General features: G+C 39.0%; 1 protein-coding gene across 1 annotated transcript in view; it reads left to right on the top strand.

Moving 5' to 3' along the window:
• The window catches only part of MAMDC2 (MAM domain containing 2), a 54,677-nt gene extending 38,178 nt beyond the window's left edge, over positions 1 to 16,499 (top strand). The window contains exons 9-13 of the mRNA XM_066339553.1: positions 10,603 to 10,696; positions 12,391 to 12,543; positions 14,297 to 14,556; positions 15,158 to 15,242; positions 15,549 to 16,499. Of these exons, the coding sequence (XP_066195650.1) occupies positions 10,603 to 10,696; positions 12,391 to 12,543; positions 14,297 to 14,556; positions 15,158 to 15,242; positions 15,549 to 15,610 (654 nt within the window). The 3' untranslated portion in view covers positions 15,611 to 16,499. The remainder of the gene's footprint in view (positions 1 to 10,602; positions 10,697 to 12,390; positions 12,544 to 14,296; positions 14,557 to 15,157; positions 15,243 to 15,548) is intronic.
• Positions 16,500 to 18,457: the final 1,958 nt, after the last annotated feature.

Consider the following 18,457-nt stretch of genomic DNA (forward strand, 5'->3'; position numbering starts at 1 on the left):
TCTCAGCAGGTTCCACATCCTCTCATTTTTATTTGCTTGTTTCCTGTGTAAGTCATATGATCGTCATACTCAATTAGAGATTTTAATTGATCAAAAAGTACTGGTAAGTTTTGGTCAAATGGGGAGCTGACCATAGTTCCCTAAAATCAACTGCTGTGTTACAGTATGAAACCAGAAGTCAGCGTAAATGAGCGCAATGAACTTGAAGAATTTGCAGTGTCTCGTTGGAGAGGTCATTACATTATCTCAGCAAGTTAATAACATATTGGTACTTGACATCACCTTCTGAGTAAATCCTTAAGCCATTGTAATTTCTCATCTCCACTCTTTTTACAACGACTGAGTTTTACACAGATTTTTATAAGTGCTACTTCTGTAGTTATCCTGATATTTGTAACAGATTTTCACTATCAGTGAGTTGTATAAGGAGAACCAGATGAATCACTACATGTTGACCAGAGTGTGACAAAATGATGAACGTATGAATGGAAGCTTGTCTTGCAACTCTAAGTATTTCTGAATTAAAGACAAACATCTTAAATATTTTGTCCACTACAAATTAGTTTTTGAAATAACAGTATTACTGACCATAAAAGGTCACCAGAAACCAGCTGCCTAACTGTGTTGAGAGGTTAATTTATGTTTAAAATTTCAGTCCTAGCTGTTGGGTAGTGTTTTCTGTCAGATACCTGATACCTTAAAATGTCAATAGGTTTTTAATGTACTTTATTCATGAAACATAACAGAATTTGTAATTCCCTTTCAACTTTTAGAGAATAAAAAAATAATTTTATAAGTGCCCATCAGGTGCATACTAGAAAAGTTTCTCATAGTATCATCCCAAGATATTTGCAGATAAGTTAAAAAGTCAAGCTTATAATTTACTTTTGTCATCTCTTATGTTTAGGTAGTTCTTTATTACTTCTGGAAAGGTTTAGTAGCTTATGTAGCATAATTGACTGCATGAGTAGTGACAACATCTGAGCATGACTGCTGGAACTGATTGACCGCCTTGGAAGTGGCAGGGGTTTTAGCATCAAACATTTACATGGAAAACATTATCCAGCATGAATTTGTGAAGAATGATTTTTGTTTTCCTAGAAGACAGGATATGTAAAATAGTTGTGAAGAAGCTTGCCTCACTGCTTCTGAGCCTGTATTTGTGTAGGAGAGGGAGAAACACCATACTCTGCAGCATGGTTTATTGGCCTCTGGCCATTCTCAACAGCTTTCTCGGGGTGCTTCACATCTTGTGGAAGTCTTCTTTCCCATGAAAACAAGTTGTAAAATGTTTTTGTTGAGGAGGCATTCCTTAAATATCACAAAATGTGAGATTTATTGGGTTTGCAGAAGTCAGCAAGTGTTCAGCAAACTATAATTCAGGCATCCCCTTAGCTAAATAACTATGTATTTGGAAGGGAGTACAGTTTATAAGGTTTTCCTTAGACAAACAGAAGAAAATGGGTGAAGTTCTGAAACATTAATATGGAAAAGTACATCAAGGTGTTTACATATGGGAAGGTAGCATAAAAAAGACAAATACTGCCGAAGTTTAAGCATGTCTGCTTAAGGCAGAAGGTGGAAATCTGGTGTTGTTACAGGCTGTCTGTTCGTTGTATTCAGAAGTAGGCTTGAATGAAGTTGCACAGTGAATTTGATTGTGGCTTTTCCTTGCAGTGTCATGCCTCAGCTCTTCAACCTTAATACTTTAGAAGTCTTTTCCTGCTTTATTTTGTTTGTTTCTTTTTTTCCAAGCCAACAGAAGGAAACAAAGTATTACGGTGTGGCACTGTGTAAACACTCAGATTAGTTATCTGGGAAGATGTTTCTGCCTAGCATATAGTGAAATTGCTAGCAAAAACCACTCATTTCAATGTAGGGCAGCTGTGGAGGTGCACTGGAGCATGTTTTGGGTGGTAGAAAGGAGTGGCGGGAACCAGCAAGTAAGGGATTACACTTCAGGATCTGGAGGGAGACAGTGAGAAATATGACAGAAGCTTGACCTCTCTTGTCCTGTCTCCTGCAACCTGTCCTTGTATCTCATGCATCCTCACTGAGGCATATTTATTTTATCTAACCTGTCCCATAGGCAATGAACCACCCCTCTGACCCTCACCCCAGTCCTTATCTTACTCTCAGCTCTGGACAATCCAATTTCTTTCTCTGTGTTCTAGGTTGACCTGCCTCCTATCCCATATATCCCATATCTTGGATACATTGTTGTGTCTGGCAGCTGCCCCTCCCTCTCTGGCAGGGCCTGCTGGCTTTTGCTTTTGCTTTTGCTCCTGCTGTCGGCTTTTTCTGCTTCGGCTTTCTAGCTTGGCTGCCTTGCTTGGCTGCTGTTGTTTTTCTGCTGCTTTCTTTCTCTTTCTCTCTTGTCCCCTCTCTCTCTCTCTCCCGTGCTGCCCCTGCTGCTGGTTTTTTCGCTGCTTCTGTTTGGTTTTTTTCCTTCCTTCCCCCCCCCTCCCCAAAGTTTGAACTGGCTCCGGACCGGACCTGACCTGGGAAGTTGGAGAAGTCCCGGGCCTGCCAGAGATGTGTCGCACCCTCCTCATTCACAGTAACCCCCTCTCCCACTTCCAGTGTTGGGGAGTGTTGTTTTTTATTGCCAATAAACTGGTTTTTCCACTTTTCCTCCAAGATATTTTCCTTCCCGAACCCAGGGCTGGGGGGGAAGGGGTGGTGGAGGTTTTGCTTTAGGGGACTCCTTTTGGAGGTTCTTTCCTAATTTATTCCAAACCAGGACACTCTGTTATATTATTCATGTTCCATCCTGTTTGCCCTGCCTGTGCCATTCCTTACAAATTTTAGTTTCTCAAAAACTAATAACTTGACAGATTGCACTGGCATAAAGATCAGACTGTTGACACTTTTCTGGTCTTACTCCAAAGCCTAGGAGTGCTCAAGCTTTTCACAGAATTTTTTTGTTTAATATGGGCAAAATAAACCCTTTTTCCTAGACTTGTTCTCAGAAATGATGCAGCTATTTTGGATTAGATCTTCCAAAACAAGGCTGTAGGAAGGAACTAGCATGGAAAATCTGAGCTGAAATCATTGTGTCTTGGCAATGTTATAGGCAAGTGAAAAACAGTCTTTTAGTGGAGAGAGGTGGTCTCAAAATAAGATAGGGCTGCCACCTTTCCTCTAATACAGATATAGTGACTGATGTCCCTATGCTATTGTTTTCTGAGATGTATCATATGTAGGCTTGGATGGTTAGTTGTAGGCATGCACAGTAGTTTGGTTGAGCAGCTGCTTGGTTACCAGGAACAACTTTTGGATTGGGTCAGCCCCTGTGGAAACAGTAAGCAGTCTCCTGGCAGTTCCTTAACAGCCGGACAAGTCGGTGACAATCATGTGTCCTAAAGGTCAAAATGATTTTTCAGCCAGAAAATAATTGCTCTAAAATAACTGATTACCCACATCCTTCATCTTTTTTCTACTACAAATACTACTCCCAAAACTTTGAAAATTATGTAAAATCCATCTAATGCATTTTAGTTTTGATAGCAAATTTGTTTCCATCAGGACAATAAGAAGATGCAGATTTTTATTGCTTGGTTTCTGTAATGGTTTTTGCAAGTTCTTTTTGAATTAGCTAACTGCAGTCTGGCACAAGTTGATGGCTTGAGTTCTGTGAGCAGGAAATGTGAAGCTAGCCAGCTGGCTTTAATATGACACTTTAAAAATAAAATGTTTTAAAGGCTAGGCAGGTATGATCCAACCAAGCAAGTCATAAATGTCTATACCTATGTATATACATACATATATATGTGTTTGAATGCATATATATTTATATATATATGTGTGTGTGTGTGTGTACATGCACATACTGCAAATACATATGCTGATAATGCTAGTGAGAAGGTAGGGAATTTTAAATCCTGATTTCCTAATTTGTACTTGCAACACTGTCTCTTCTAGTTGATCTGAGTACCTGTGATCTTATATACATACAGTGTCTATTGATTATTACTGTATCCAGGGAATAAATGTGAGAAGAAAGAAATTAAAAAAAAATTCTAATATTTTTTGAAATCATTTAAATCCTTCATAGTTTATTGTATAAGCATCTGGAGGGGCAGCATGAAAACCTAAATCTGAAATATGTAGACTCTTTTCAGTTGATTGGCTGAACTGAAATTGATCTTCTGTGCAAGTACATGTCAGGAAAATGTAAGAGCTAACCGAAAGAAAATTTCACATATCATTTGCATCCTTGAGAACCTCACATGAACTGTGAAGCAAGAATCCACATTTTAATACTCTGTGTGTGTGTATGCAGGTACATGTGGGTAAACACCAGCATGGAAAAACATTTCTTTTATGCAACTTTCCAATGAAGTCCAAAAACCTAGATTAAAATGAAGGTTTGAGTTCAGTTGGGTCTGCTTTTATCAATTCTGCTAATTCCTGCTAGATTTGGGTTACCATTCTGAAGTTCAGGTTTTTGAAAGCAAACATCTTGTGTTCTTTATCCATCATCTAAGCTTTTGCAATGTTACTTGATAATATAGTGCTTGAACCTCCCAAAGAGTTCAATATCAAATCCTAAGAAAAGTAATTCGCATAACAGTCTATCTATCTACTTTCATCAGAGTAGCTGTGGCTGCATTTTTTAATTTTTATTCCTTAACTATTCTTTCATTCCTTTTTGATGTTTTTTTCCTCACTCTCTTTACTTGAGTTCGTCTGTTTGTTTTCACTCATCATAACTAATTTTAGTTGCAATTGTGAGAAAGGAAAATCAAGTGACTCAGTGTTGCACTTGAATATTTACATGTTTTAAAACAAAGAAAAGAGAGGACTTTCTCAGAACAACACTGAGAAACTTTGCTGCAAGATGCTGTAGAGGCCAATACTATACATACATTTTTAAAAGGATTAAAAAATTAATGGAAAATAGACGTCACAGTGACTGTAAACACAGTGGTTCAGTTGTGACCTCCAGTTCAGCAAGTTCTTCAGCTTTTTTGGGTTGGACATAATATAAAAGTTTTAGTGCTGGTTTGTTTCTTGTACTGTTTTCCCTAAATATCTATTATCATTCTGCTGCCTTCCTAGTACTTGATCCGAGTGTCTTTGGACCTTCTCACATAATCACCATGGTGATGCTCAATGTTATATTATTCTAGCATTTATTTCTCTTTGCTGGAAAGAAATCTGTTTCCTGCTTGTCCACCAAAGTCATAGGTAAATTAATCTCAGATAAACAGTTAAATCCTAGATCCCTGTGATCAAGTCACTAGTATGAAAAACACAGTTCTCCAGTAAGGTGCCAGCTGGAGGAGGACAGACATCCTTGTCCTCACCTCTTCCTCCTCCTTTGAAAAACTCACACTTGTGTCAAATAAAATAACTTTATGGTTTTTAACTGTTCCAACTTAAGTCTTCCCAGAATAGGGTATGCACCCTAAAGGGGCTGGAATGAGATGCAGTTTTATAGGACAGTCCTTCTGTTATTTCTTCCCTTACCTTTTAAAACAAGAAACTTCTTGAAGAACAATCACCAGAAATGCTTGTCTAAAGTAAGAATGGTAGAGTTTGGAAACAGTAGCATAGTGCTGCAAAGTGTGAACCTCAGTTCCTGTGGTGCTTGATGCATGGTTATGGGAACAGCATACTGGAAACTGAAAAAGTTACTCAGGTTAGGAAGCATTTTCTAAGTGGCTTGCATCTTCACAGCAGCTAAGCAAGGTAATAACATTGTATGAAATATTACATATCTTCTTTTGGTATCTCAGATCCGAAATGGACAGGAAATAGTTTAACTGAAATGAGTGTAGAGGCTTTACAGTAGATTTGTGGAAATCTGGGAGGGTGGTGGGAGAAAGATGAGAATATCGGTGTCCTGTATATATTTGTGTGCAGGCAGTGTTCTCTACTAGACTGTTCAATCCAGCAAGAAGAGATGTAGGACAAACAGCCTGTGTTATTCTGCTGGCTTTATTTTTCTCTTTCATTGTTTGTTTCTGCCCTTGGGCAGGAAAGGTATTCAAAAATACTAGTTCGACTGTCACAAGCTTATTACCAATGTTATCCAATTATTTATGTAGAAGCTTTCATATTACATTATTTTTCTCACAGAAGCTCATTGTATTTGTATGGCAAGAAATTGAACTTGCCTGACGAGTGCCATTTTAAATCCATTTATTTTAAATGACAGAAGCTTGCAGATAGATATTCTAATTCTGCCTTAACAGCTTACTTGAGATCTTGATAAATGAGTTTCTGACTGTTTAATCCAAAGAAATACAAGCCACTTAAAATCTAGTTTTATTCAGTTACCTATACGTAATTTGGTTTACACTTCAAACAGCTGTATTGAACAGCCCTGAGACAGTCAGAATGGTTTTCCCATCTGGTGTGGTCAGTCCCTGGCTTACATGCCTATATGGCTGTTTATTTGCACAACTGACTGAAAAGTCAGGCTCCTGTCTTGTGAAAACATCTTGACTCCTTCTTCATGGCACCTTTTGGTTTCTAGTGTTCAAATTATTTTTTGATTTCATAATACTGAGTTTTGTCTCACTGTGAGTAAGCTACAGCACTAGCTTCTCAGGAAAAAAACACCTCAGGCTCCACTATAACTGTCCTTCTTTAGGAAATTGAACTTTAAATGTTTAAGTGACAGATTGAGTTTCGTGTCTACACAGATTTACAGTGTGTCATTGTCCTGGTTTAGGGCAAATTTTGGAGGAAACCTCTGAATGGGATCTCCCTAGAAAGCAGATTCAAGCAGCTCCTCCTCCTGCTACTGGCTCAGGAAAAGATTTTCTTGGAGAAAAGTGGAAAAACCTGTTTATTTTACAAAGTATTCACAAGCATAAAAAATGAATAATATTAAGCAATAAAACCTCTCGCTGTTCTGAAGAGATGGCAAATTCAGAAAGTCCTTGTCGTGGGGTGCAGCTCAGCTCCTCAGTCTCCCATCAGTCCCTCCTGTGCTGGAAAATGCCACGTCCCGGGCCCCGGTGGGACACGGCTGTGAGCTCCCGGTGCTCTGCTGGGGTTTCAGTCCAGAGCAGGCTGAGCAGTTCCAAGAAACAGAAAAGCCACAGTCTGGGGAACTTCTCTGCCTCAGCTGTCAAAAAAAACTAACTAAAAGCCAGGAAGAGCTCTCTCCTGCTGTCCGTGCTGCAGACACACAGTGGTGAGAGGGAATGCAGAGGAGTGAGCACAGGTTCTCAAAACAAACTGCACCCTTTGCTCTTGGAACCAGTCTTAAGTGTAGAACTTAATGTCCAGCATAAACAGAACAGACAGTTGGGGATACAAGCATCATAAAGTCACCCCAGGACAGTAATTTAAACCTAGAAATATTCATTAGAATGGAATAGGATAAATTACCTTGCTGCAGAGGCATAGTTTGCTTTTAAGTCATCAGATTGGGCCATTTTCATGTTTTTCTTCTGTTTGACTGATCTGGCTCTCTAATTGAGCAAGATGTCTACATTCTGACATAAAAAAGGAGGAGAGAAAATATACAGAACATATAGGGATCCAAGAGAATCTTCTGTCCTTTTCTCCTGTTCCCAGTCCAGCTCCCTCCAAACTTCCTATAGCAAGCTTCACCATTAGTCTCTCCTTACACTGGAGATACCTTACTATATGTCCTCCTATATCTTCTCCTCTAAAAGCAGATTAACCTCATATACATTTGAGTTTTAACTGACATTCTGCTTGTAGAGTCACTGAGTGCTAAGGATGAGAAGTTTCTTCTACTTCACCTAGTATCTGCAGCACAATCCAACATGGTGTCTTGGCAAAAGCTTGCTAAACCAACCATTCGTACCTGGCATTGCTCATACCTCATCCAGGATGAGTGCTAAGAAAGAATTATTGATACTTTTAGGTGAAACCCAGGACCATTGACTGAGCACTGCAAGATAAACATATCAGCTTCCATAAGCTGGGGCAGTGGTTTGGAAGGAAACTGACTCCCTAGCTGTGTCCTGTTATTGGAACAAAAAGAGATGTGAGACCATGAGAGAGATGTTTTATTTTTCAGTAACACAGGCAACAATGGCCTGCACTGGATATTGTTATTAGTTCTGCCTCCAAAACAGCATGTTAGTCCAGGAATATCTGTTACCTAGCTTGAAATAATCAGTGTGTTGTTCATCTGCCATGTTTTATGATGAAAAAAGCTAAGCACAAAGAGTCTTCTATTTTCCAAGGCATGAGATAAAGTAATTAAATTTTATTTTAGAAAAATTCACCTAGCAAATACTTTAATTCGGAACAAAAAACAAATGCAAAGCATCTTGAGATTAGTTCTGTTGAGAGTGTAGGGAGGATTCAGAGATCTGACTCAGTGTAAAAATGAGCAGTTGAGTAAATCCAAGTTGATACAATTTTGGTTGGTAAAGTTCAAATACTCAAATTTTTGCTTTATGACAGAAAAGGATAATTAAAATGGAAGAATGAATAAATTTGACCAGTGAATAAAAATGTTCTAATACATTGCCTAAACCTAAATCAAGAATGTATCAACAAAATAAATTGAGGGGACTGTAACAATTTCAGTGCATTTGCTATAGCCAATACTGAAAACTCTGCACTCCCAAGTAGGACCTCCCAAGTAGAAGACTTTGTAATTTACGAAGTCTTCTTATGGCAGTGTGATCCTCAATGCCACAAAAATTGAATGGAAAAATAGTGAAGGTTAAGGTACAGATGGCAAAGCTAAACAAGTTTACAATTGTCACTGAATCACATCAATCCTTTGGTTGTACAAAGGATACTGGTTCAGTGGCCTTTTAAGAGTTATTGTTGTGATACTTTTGAAATGGAGGGCTTTTTGCAGGATCAATGGGTGGTAACATACCTTGTATGGAAAAAACTACTGCAGTCTAAGAAAAAAGAAATTAATCCTGCTCCCAGCAATGTCAGTAAAGCATTACTTAAAACATGACTTTACAGTGTGGAAATGCTGTTTCACAAATGAGGACTGACTTTGCCCTGCCCTCACATGTGTGGTTTTCTGATTATTCATGGATTTTGGGCTACAATATGTCTTTAGTTCATTACAAATGTTCACCAGAATGCATTTACTAAAATTCTGGCAAATGATGTTCACCCAATGTCAGTATCTTATTTTACACTTATTTTATGCTTTTTTCCAAGAGATGCTACCATTTTTAAAGGATTGCCCCTGTGTCATAACAATGAGCTTACAAAGTATGAAACGATTTTTGTCCTGTTAAACCTTGAAGCTAAGACAAAATTCTACAGTAGGAAGAAAAAAAAAATAAATAAAAGGTGTGGAGTTTAGGCCACCATACACTGAGCAGTTTTGCATTCTGTGCAGGGGCACTCCTTAACTCTATACCAGTGGCAGATAATCAATAATAAACAGGATGAGTAGCACTGAATGGAAGAGTTTCAAAAATTTCTCCACCCTGGGAAGCATAATGCATACATACTTCCAAGGTTTTTGTGTAGTTACATTCCAGGCTGTTTTATAAGCAGATGAGTTAAGAAATACTACATTGCAAAATAAACCATGGCAAAATACCATGTAGGTACCGTATTGAAGGTGTTACCAAGCCTACTAGAAGAGAACATATTAAATAATGCACTTAACAACTTTTAAAAGACTTTTTGCATCCACATGAAACTTGTCAGTCAGCATTTAACCTCAAATATTTAACTGAGGTGTTGTCCAGAAGATTAAATGGTTAGAAGTGACACTAATCCATTTGCAATCTCTAGCACAGACCTCAACACAAAGGAATTGTTTTGAAAAGCTCCTCCTAAATTATGATCATAACCCAAGTGGTCAGACAGATAGTTTGGAGTAGTTAGGCCAAGAAAACCGCCAGCAATGCTTTTTACAAAACAAATCCTAATGTGTCTTCTGTAATTCAAACAGATCTCTCTCATGGTTGGCAGAAGGCCAACTGAGAGTCTTTCAGTTTCTTTACATTTTATTGTATTATCTCATGAGCGACTTGTATTTTCCATAGCAGAATGAATGTTTACTCAAATCAAGGATCTTGGATGTTTTTAATAATCTTCACAAACTCAGATGAACACTGTGAATTACGCATAATATCTCAAGTCTCCTGCTCTATTATATCATGGCACTGAGTCATTTATGAATAATCCCATTTAGTGCAGTAGTTTCAGTTCATCTCTATTATCCTTTGCCTTTTGCCACAGCCACTATTGCTCATCACTCCGCATTACTCTTTTAAATTTATTTTTCCATGGATAAAACCTCCTGGTTTTCAGGATAAAGATAGCTGAGGATATTTGAGCTGTTCATGTTGGATGTTGGGCAAGAGAAAACCACAACAAACCTCAGTGAGTCATGTTTTCTCACAGACAAAAAAACACTCGACTTAAATGGGAATTACATACAGATACACACAGTTTGCCTACAAAAGAAGATATTTTCTGTTGATTGAAAACATACATTTAGTCCCCACTGGAACAGACATTACAGTCACTGGCAGAATGTGCCAAGACAAAGTAGATCCATTCTTCCTGTTCTCTAGATTTCAAAATTATTTGTGCGTTTGGAAAAAAACACCATTATTTCAGACTCTTAACAGTGCCAGATTTTGGACCTGAAACTTCCTTCCTGAATTGCAGGTTGTCTTTGTCAGCTGGTGTAAAAGCTTCTGGGACTGTGGACTTGTGGCACTGGATGATGTATCATTAAACCTGGGAAGCTGCCAGGCTGCTGGTAAGACCATGTCTATTTGTCATCCAACAGCTGCTATCCTTTTGAGTAAGAATTCATCATACACCTTCATTTTCCAAACATATACTACAGCTGCCTTCATCCTGCTGTGGTTTCTTGTCTTTTCTCCAGTAAATGTTGCATAAATCCTACTTTTGTGAAGTAGCAAACATCCAGCAAAGACCAGTTTTTGCTCACCAGCTAACTCCTAATAAATTTCAGTGACTTCAGAGCAGTTGTATATACGTGAATGGTCCTTCGAGGGCATAAAATAAACCCATAGTTCAACTGAGTGAAAAAGTAGTTTTCAAATGGTCTTTAAGAAGCCAGGAATGGACCCCAAAGTAGTATTTTTCAAAACACAGCATTATTTTTTTTTTAAGGGAGAAGTACAGCTGTGCAAGGCCAAGACCCAGCCTTACCTGAGCTGCAGTTCTTTGATGAAGGCAGAGAAGAGCAGTCTAAGACTCTCTCTTGTAGTGGGAGGAACTGAATGGTTTTCAGCAAAACTTTACCCCCTGACATGCACAGGCTAACCTCTCTGAACTCCCCAAACTCCCTCTTCTGTGGCTTTGTGAGGTTTGACAATACAATGATTGTATCCTAATTTATAAAAAAACATTCTCATGAGGCAAGCACAATCTACAACCCTGTTCTTCTCTGGAATAAAGCCATGCTTTTGCAGTGGTCCTAATAGCTTTTAAATGGCCTCTTTTGATTGGATTTCATGCATTCAGGCATATAAAACAGAGAGAAGTCACATGTACAAAACAAGATACCATTTTTCTAAACTATTTCCAGCAGTTGTCTTGCCTTGCTGTAATTTGTAAGTAATTGAAAAATGAACCAAAGGTGCAGAACTGGTATCTGGGTGTACAGTCATGTCATGGCTTGTCTCTGATGGCAGCAAAACAAATGCCTCAAAAATGCCCCAGAGGTATCAAGGCTTTCTCCTCTTCAAAAAGTTGAGGCAGCTCAAAGTGTCTACTTCTGAATGACAAATTCAGATTACCTGACAAAAGCTTCCTGGCATGCACCAAAATTATATCACCTTTTGTATGATGTAAGAGCATTGAAATAATGAAAATACTCTCATAATTGCAGCTCTGTGGTTTGTTGTAGGCTGCAGTAGAATCTGGTGCCAAAGGAAGAGAGGAGAGCTAAATGTGGCATTGATTTCAGTTCACAGAAACTCCAGTCTTTGACAAGGTTCATTTATTATGCACGTTATCCATGCTGGGATTTATTAACCTGCTTGGGGTGCCAAAACAGTGAAGAAAATGATGCTGGTAATTCTGTAACAGAGCCTGATACAGAATCATAGAATTACTAAGGTTAGAAAAGACTTCTAAGATCACTGAATCCAACCAATAAAACCAAAAGACCTCATAAGATCATCTAGTCCAAAACACTGTTGTGAAGACTAATAAACTGTTTTAAAGAATCCTGGACTAGTGAATCCTAGTCATTGAGCTAGACTAGGGCACAGATTTTCCCAAAGATCTGAAGAAAATTAAATTAAATTTTATCTGTTTGATAAAAGCTTGAAGGTAGCTTGTATAAGCTCATGACTATTGTAAGCATTACCAGGTAGCTGTAATTGATGTCAGCAGGTGAGGAAATGCAATATATTACTTGTGTAATCTCTCCATATATCAGTCTAATGCATTTGAAGTTTTAAACTCCTTGCTTTACAGATTTGCTGCTGCCCAGTCCTGGAGAATGCACTTTTGAAAAAGATGAGTGTGTGTTCACACAGAAGAAGAGAGGTCGTGGGAGCTGGCACAGGAAGAGGGGTCCAACTCCCACTTCTTACACTGGACCAAAAGGAGACCACACTACTGGGGTAGGTGAGTTAAGTTCCACATTGAACTTTAAGAATAGAGATTGACAGTTAATAAAAAATATTAATTAAATATTTTAAATGATAGTCCAGAAGATATAGAGTTTTTACTCTTCTATTCAGAAAAGTTACTAATCAAATGAAGTAAGCACAATATGCAGGGACTCATGAGTGGTTTTGAGAATATGACATTTAATCTGAATTATCTAATGGCCATGTGGATAATTTGGTTGTCATGTCCCACAGCAGCTTTTTCCTTGGGAGATTAAAGAAGAGGATGACTGGCCAGATCCCACAGAAAAAGCTCCTTCCAAACTCCCAGTTTATGTGAATATTCCCTGAAAATTACTTTAGACCTATTTTCAGTTTGTGTGGATCATAAAGCAGTCTGAGAAGTGAGGCTGATATCTTCAGTTTAGAACTGAGAGTCTTTTAAGCCTGGTCTATGACAATGACTATTTTCTTAATTCATCTCTTAGTAGCAAGCTGTGCAAATGATTGGGATTCTTCTGCATGAACACCTTTGGGTTCAAACTTAAAAGAAAACAGGAAGAATAAAAGAGATCCCACAAGCCCTTTTCTTGAAAATGTGGCTCCACAAGCTCGCTAGTGTAAGTTCAAGTATTTAGGCAGGTGGGACCCCCATTAGCATGACTGCACAGAAAACTGCATCACCACCAAACATAGCCTGAAATGTACCCTCAGATGTACAGGCAGCTGTCTCTGAGTTTCAATGAATCAATTTCTATTAGAGTGCAATTCCTGCTGTAAGAGCAGTTATAGTGTATTCCTTTGTATTCCTTCCTGTGGCTATGTATTGTAATAGATAGATAACTAAATTTTAAGGGTTCAGGCCATTAATTAGTGGAAAGCAAATTCATGCCTCTCATTCCATCACCTAGTTATCATCAGCTGAAGCAAACTGAGGTGTGTGAGAGGACTGAGGAGCATCCCTACATCCCATCTGCTGCATAAAGCAGCATATATCTCTGTTCTGTTTTGAGATATATGCTCTGCAGCAGGCTGTGAACTCAGATAATGCAGGAACTCTTCATGCAGTCCCAATGCTCCCTTTTGTGGTGTTACCTGCTTTGTCACCACATGTTCTGCAGGTGATACTGCCTTCAGAGGGAGAGGGAATTCCTGAGGTGTCTGTCCAAAGTGAGACAGGCGTTAAGAGCAGCAACAGCAGCCAGTGGATGCTTGAGAGTCTCTTATGACACTCAAGAGTCCTATTTTCTGCACAAACCCCTAGTGAAGACATCCTCTCTAAGCCAGGTTGTAGTTTGGTGGCAAGCACCCAAGGGAGAGAGTGAAAAGAAAGATTATCTACAGCCATAGATCCATAATCCATATGGTGTGTTGGAGAATTCCGAAGTTGGTTTGTACCAAACCTAGTGCAATCCATTTCAAAGACTTTGCTGTTCACTATGCATAAAAGTTTCTTCAGTTAAAAATCAAAACTTAGAGCTCATATTGCAGCATAATAAAATAACTTGCCTTTTTCTCCCAAGACTGAATCATACTATAAGCTTGTTAGAAAAACAAGACCATTTCTTGGCTTTATGAATTCAAACCCATCGTTATTACAGTACACAATTATTACAGTATCTCAAATATTACAGTTTACAATGCAGAAATCTATGAATCTTTATCAAAATAGTTTCAGTCATGGGGTTTTTTTAATATAATGAGCATGTTGAGCATAATGAACATAATGTATCCTACTTTGCTAATATTTACTTGCATATCTTTTTAAGGATACTACATGTACATAGAGGCATCTAATATGGTCTATGGACAAAGAGCATACCTAGTTTCAAGATCACTAAGAGGAACATCTGGAAAACAGTGCCTGACATTTTTCTATCATATGTATGGAGCTGGGACTGGATTATTAAGTGTTTATCTAAAAAAGGAAGGGGATGATGAAGAGATACCTTTGTGGAGGAGAACAGGGGAACAAAGCATCTCATGGCTAAGGGGACTGATAGAATATGAAAGTGATACAAACTACCAGGTAAGAAAACCAAGCAAGAAGCAGTCAAATTGGAATACTGAAGTGAACTATGTACTAGACTCCAAATTTTGTATTATTTCAAAAATAATAAACTGAAATGTTAAGACATAGATGGCATTGAATGGACACCTGAAGAACATGAAATAATGTAATTTTTTTACAAATGAAGTTAGGGAGGGATTTATTAAAGACGTGAATAGGTTGCAAGTAGGAAAATAGTTATTAATTCAATTTTTTATAAGTATTTAAATGCTATTTTAATGCCATCATTTTTTGTCAGTAGTGGTAGGGCTTTTTCAAGATCACTTCTGCAATTTCTTTTCCTTCAGCTGTCTGTAGCCCTGTCCAGATTTGACACACACGCTGAGCTGTGATGAAATGGCATCTTCTTGTAGGGTGGTCTTTCTAGGGGGCTATCAGAGAAAAGAGATGATGCAAAGCCAGAGGTCTGTCTAAGGAAAGGGGAAAATGAAAGGGAGAGGGGAAGGGAGGGCGGGGGGGGGGGTAAAGGGCATGTATCCCTTGAATAGGTTGCATGAATATTATTTTGTTGAGTCCTTCCACCATTTGGATTCATGAAAATTTATGTCTTACTTTACAGATTATTTTTGAGGCAATCCGTGGTGTGTCAATAAGAAGTGACACTGCTATTGATGATATTCTGTTCCGGGCAGGACCTTGTTTGGGTAAGTTTCAACATATTTTTTAAGAGACACCTGAAATTTACAGTGCTTGTTTGTGGGTGGGTGATACTGCCCTCGAGTCCCCATTTGAATTTAATATCAGGCTGCTGGGTTAGTGAGGAACTTTTACTCTCTACCAGGATGTGAGATCATCCTCAGAATCTCAACTAGTAAAGTGGCTGTATACTTTTTAAAACCCACACGATGGTCCCATTTAAATCCACATGCTAATTAAAGTCTTCTGTAAGTATTCTTACGTATGACAAAAATAAAAATAATTACAATATTTCCTCATTCTTTGTATTCTAGAAGTGGAAGAAATTCAATTCTCATCAGGCTATCCTGACAGCTTAAATGAAATTGAGTATTAAATACAGTCTGCTGAAAGGAATTAAGCAAACTGAAGAATTGTATGTGAGAAACTGCACGAACTGCCTATTTTAAAATTCGTTTTAAGTAAATACTGGACTAGTTTGAATACACACCAATACATAGGAAGAACTTGGAGCACTCATGTTCCTTGCCTTTTAAATGAACATATTGACTCAGGGCTTCTTAGACCGTAATTTTTTGATATTATTTCCTCTTTGGAGGTATCATTTATTACATAAAGGCTTCCCATTTTGCACAGATCATTAATTTTTAATTTTTTTAACGTTTCTGGTATGTAAGGAAAGAGAGGAAATTCAAGTTGCACAATTGAAGTCCAATACTGTGTTATCTTAAATCTGCATTCAGTGAATGTTTTGTGTTGGGGATAGAATGGATTTTTGTTAAGAAAATTTTAAGTGCTTTGAAATAGCAAAGAAAACATTGTTTGCTACTAGTATTACCCAACAGGTTAAGTGCAATTATTCACAATGACAAATCTCTCTGGGAAACTTAATCTTCTGCTGGCATTTTTTTGTGATAGTATATTATTTTACTATAACAAATATATTTGTTTATAACAAACTCACTTCTAGTGTTCAGTATAATTCAGCATAAGATGCTGGCCTGTGCAATTATATGAAACACTTTAAAGGCATATGTTTTCTAGGAGGAGAGTCTTGTTGTTTGGTTTTTTATTAAATAAGTTTGTACACTCACAGAGAATGCACTTACACTTTGTCCAACCACAGATGTCTTGCATTTATATTAATAGGAAACTGAATTCACACATCTTGTTATTTTTAAGATTTTATGTATTTGTGTGTAAGGGGTTGTTTTTTTTTAATTACTAGAACTTCCTAATAAAATATAACTTTGAGTATCATCCTATTGCTCTGCTCTAGATTTCTGTCTTGGTTTGAAAGACAGGCGTTTGCTAAAGAAGGCAAGGGCCTCCCTTGGAATGGAAAGTGTAAATTCCTTCCCTCCAAATGATTATAATTTTGAAATCACAGGGCTCTCGGGCAAAGCTATGAGATCAGGAGCAGCGGTTCTTTGCTGGTGTGTGTAACAAGGCCAACAACCAACACCAACTCTGGCATTAGCAGCAAACAGCACCAGGAGCCCCGTGAGCCCTTCCCGGCCGCGGGCGCTTTCCCCGCCGGGGCAGTTCCGGTCCCAGCCGGCAGGGGGCGCTGGCGGCTCCCGGCGGGCAGGGCGGGGGCGCCGATTCCCCCGCGCCTGCAGGGGGCGCTGTGGCGGAGCTCGGGGAGCGGGCGGGGATGGCGGCTGGGCCGAGCCGGGAAGGGATGGAGGCGAGGCCTCGCTTCACAAACCCCTGCGGCAGCCTGGATCGACTGAGCCCGGTGCCCCAGCAGCAAGCTCTCCGAAGCAGCAGGCCGGGCCGGCAGGACGTCTTGGCGGGCAGGGGCTGCAGGGCTACAGGGCGCCGAGAAACTCGAAGCAGGGCCGAAGAAGCGGCGAGGGCGGGGCAGCGGCGGCCCAGCTCCCAGCAGGGCGGGGAGAGGTGAGCTCAGGATCCCGGGCACCCGAGCAGATGGGAGTAGCTCCTTTTTTTTGGTGAGGTAGGTGTTAATAGGGTCCCGGTGCAGTGGCTGCTCTCACGGAGGCTCACCCCACCCCTGGGCTGGGCTCTGGCGGCAGCTGTGAATTCCCTTCTCCCAGCAGCAGCTCCGACCGTCCTCTTCTGAAGCCGAGAGAGAGAAACAGCTACAGCTGCCCCAGCCATGTCTTTTATCAGCCCAATTTTCACAGTATCTCTTCCCCTTACAGAGAAACTCCCAGATAAGAGAACTTCAACCGGTTGCCCTCCTCCCCTGAGCTTGGCCACTTTGTTTTTCTTAAGTACCCAGTTGTTGGTGCTTCCTAGCAACTTCTGGGAAAAAATTCTGTAAGCAAAAAGGAACAAAAGGAAAGAAACCTTTCATACTAATCAGTGTAAGGAGAAAGAACTGTGCCTAATAAAGTAGCCTGAATTCATTATTTTGAACATAAAGACAATGAAATATGTGGGTCATATCACCTAAGAAAGCTAATAAAAACTAATCTGAACTGCTGCAAGAAGCTATGTACTGAGTGGTAGAAATTATTCTTACAGCCACCACATCCTACTCTGTTCAGAACTAAACATATGCTTTTCCTAACAATTATAAGGATCAACAACACCTGGGATGATCTAGGCCTTTGCATGTTTCATCAATTTTCATTTTGGTGACAGAAACAATTAAAGGAATTGTTCAATGCAATACATTTAATACTCATGTATTTATTTAACCAACACAGATTGAAGCCGGTTTTGGTTTCCTAGAAATTGAGGAAGAGCCAAAAGGAATTGATATCTTGTCTTCCCATCCTACATACCTACAGTCTCTTCCTAGTCAGCTGCTTATGAACACATCTTGATATTATTAGAAAATGAAAGCAAACAGATATAATGGACTGTTTTCTATCAATCAATACAAATTTACAGTTGTTCTGTAAAGTGCATGCTTTGGCCTCAATATTCAGCTCTAATTATCTAAGCAGAAAACAGGTAAAGATTAAGAGGTTAAAATAATCAAACTTGATGGTTCTCTGTATGAAGAAATGAAGCATGAAGTAAAACTGTTAGGGTCCTAACTCTAAAGATTTATACAATTCTGCGTCACTCCATCAAATTACTCAGATTTAAGCTGATAGAATAAAAACCTAAGTGAAGGACTATAACCTGCTCTCTCACTGCTACAATGATTTTATCGATATCATTGAAGGAATTTATCCACATGGTGTGAGGCATTGCCCTGATTCAGGGGAGAGGAAGGAGGAAAAAAAGGCCAAAAAAAGGGAGA

Source organism: Sylvia atricapilla, chromosome Z (genome assembly GCF_009819655.1).
Source record: "Sylvia atricapilla isolate bSylAtr1 chromosome Z, bSylAtr1.pri, whole genome shotgun sequence".
NCBI classification, from domain to species: domain Eukaryota; kingdom Metazoa; phylum Chordata; class Aves; order Passeriformes; family Sylviidae; genus Sylvia; species Sylvia atricapilla.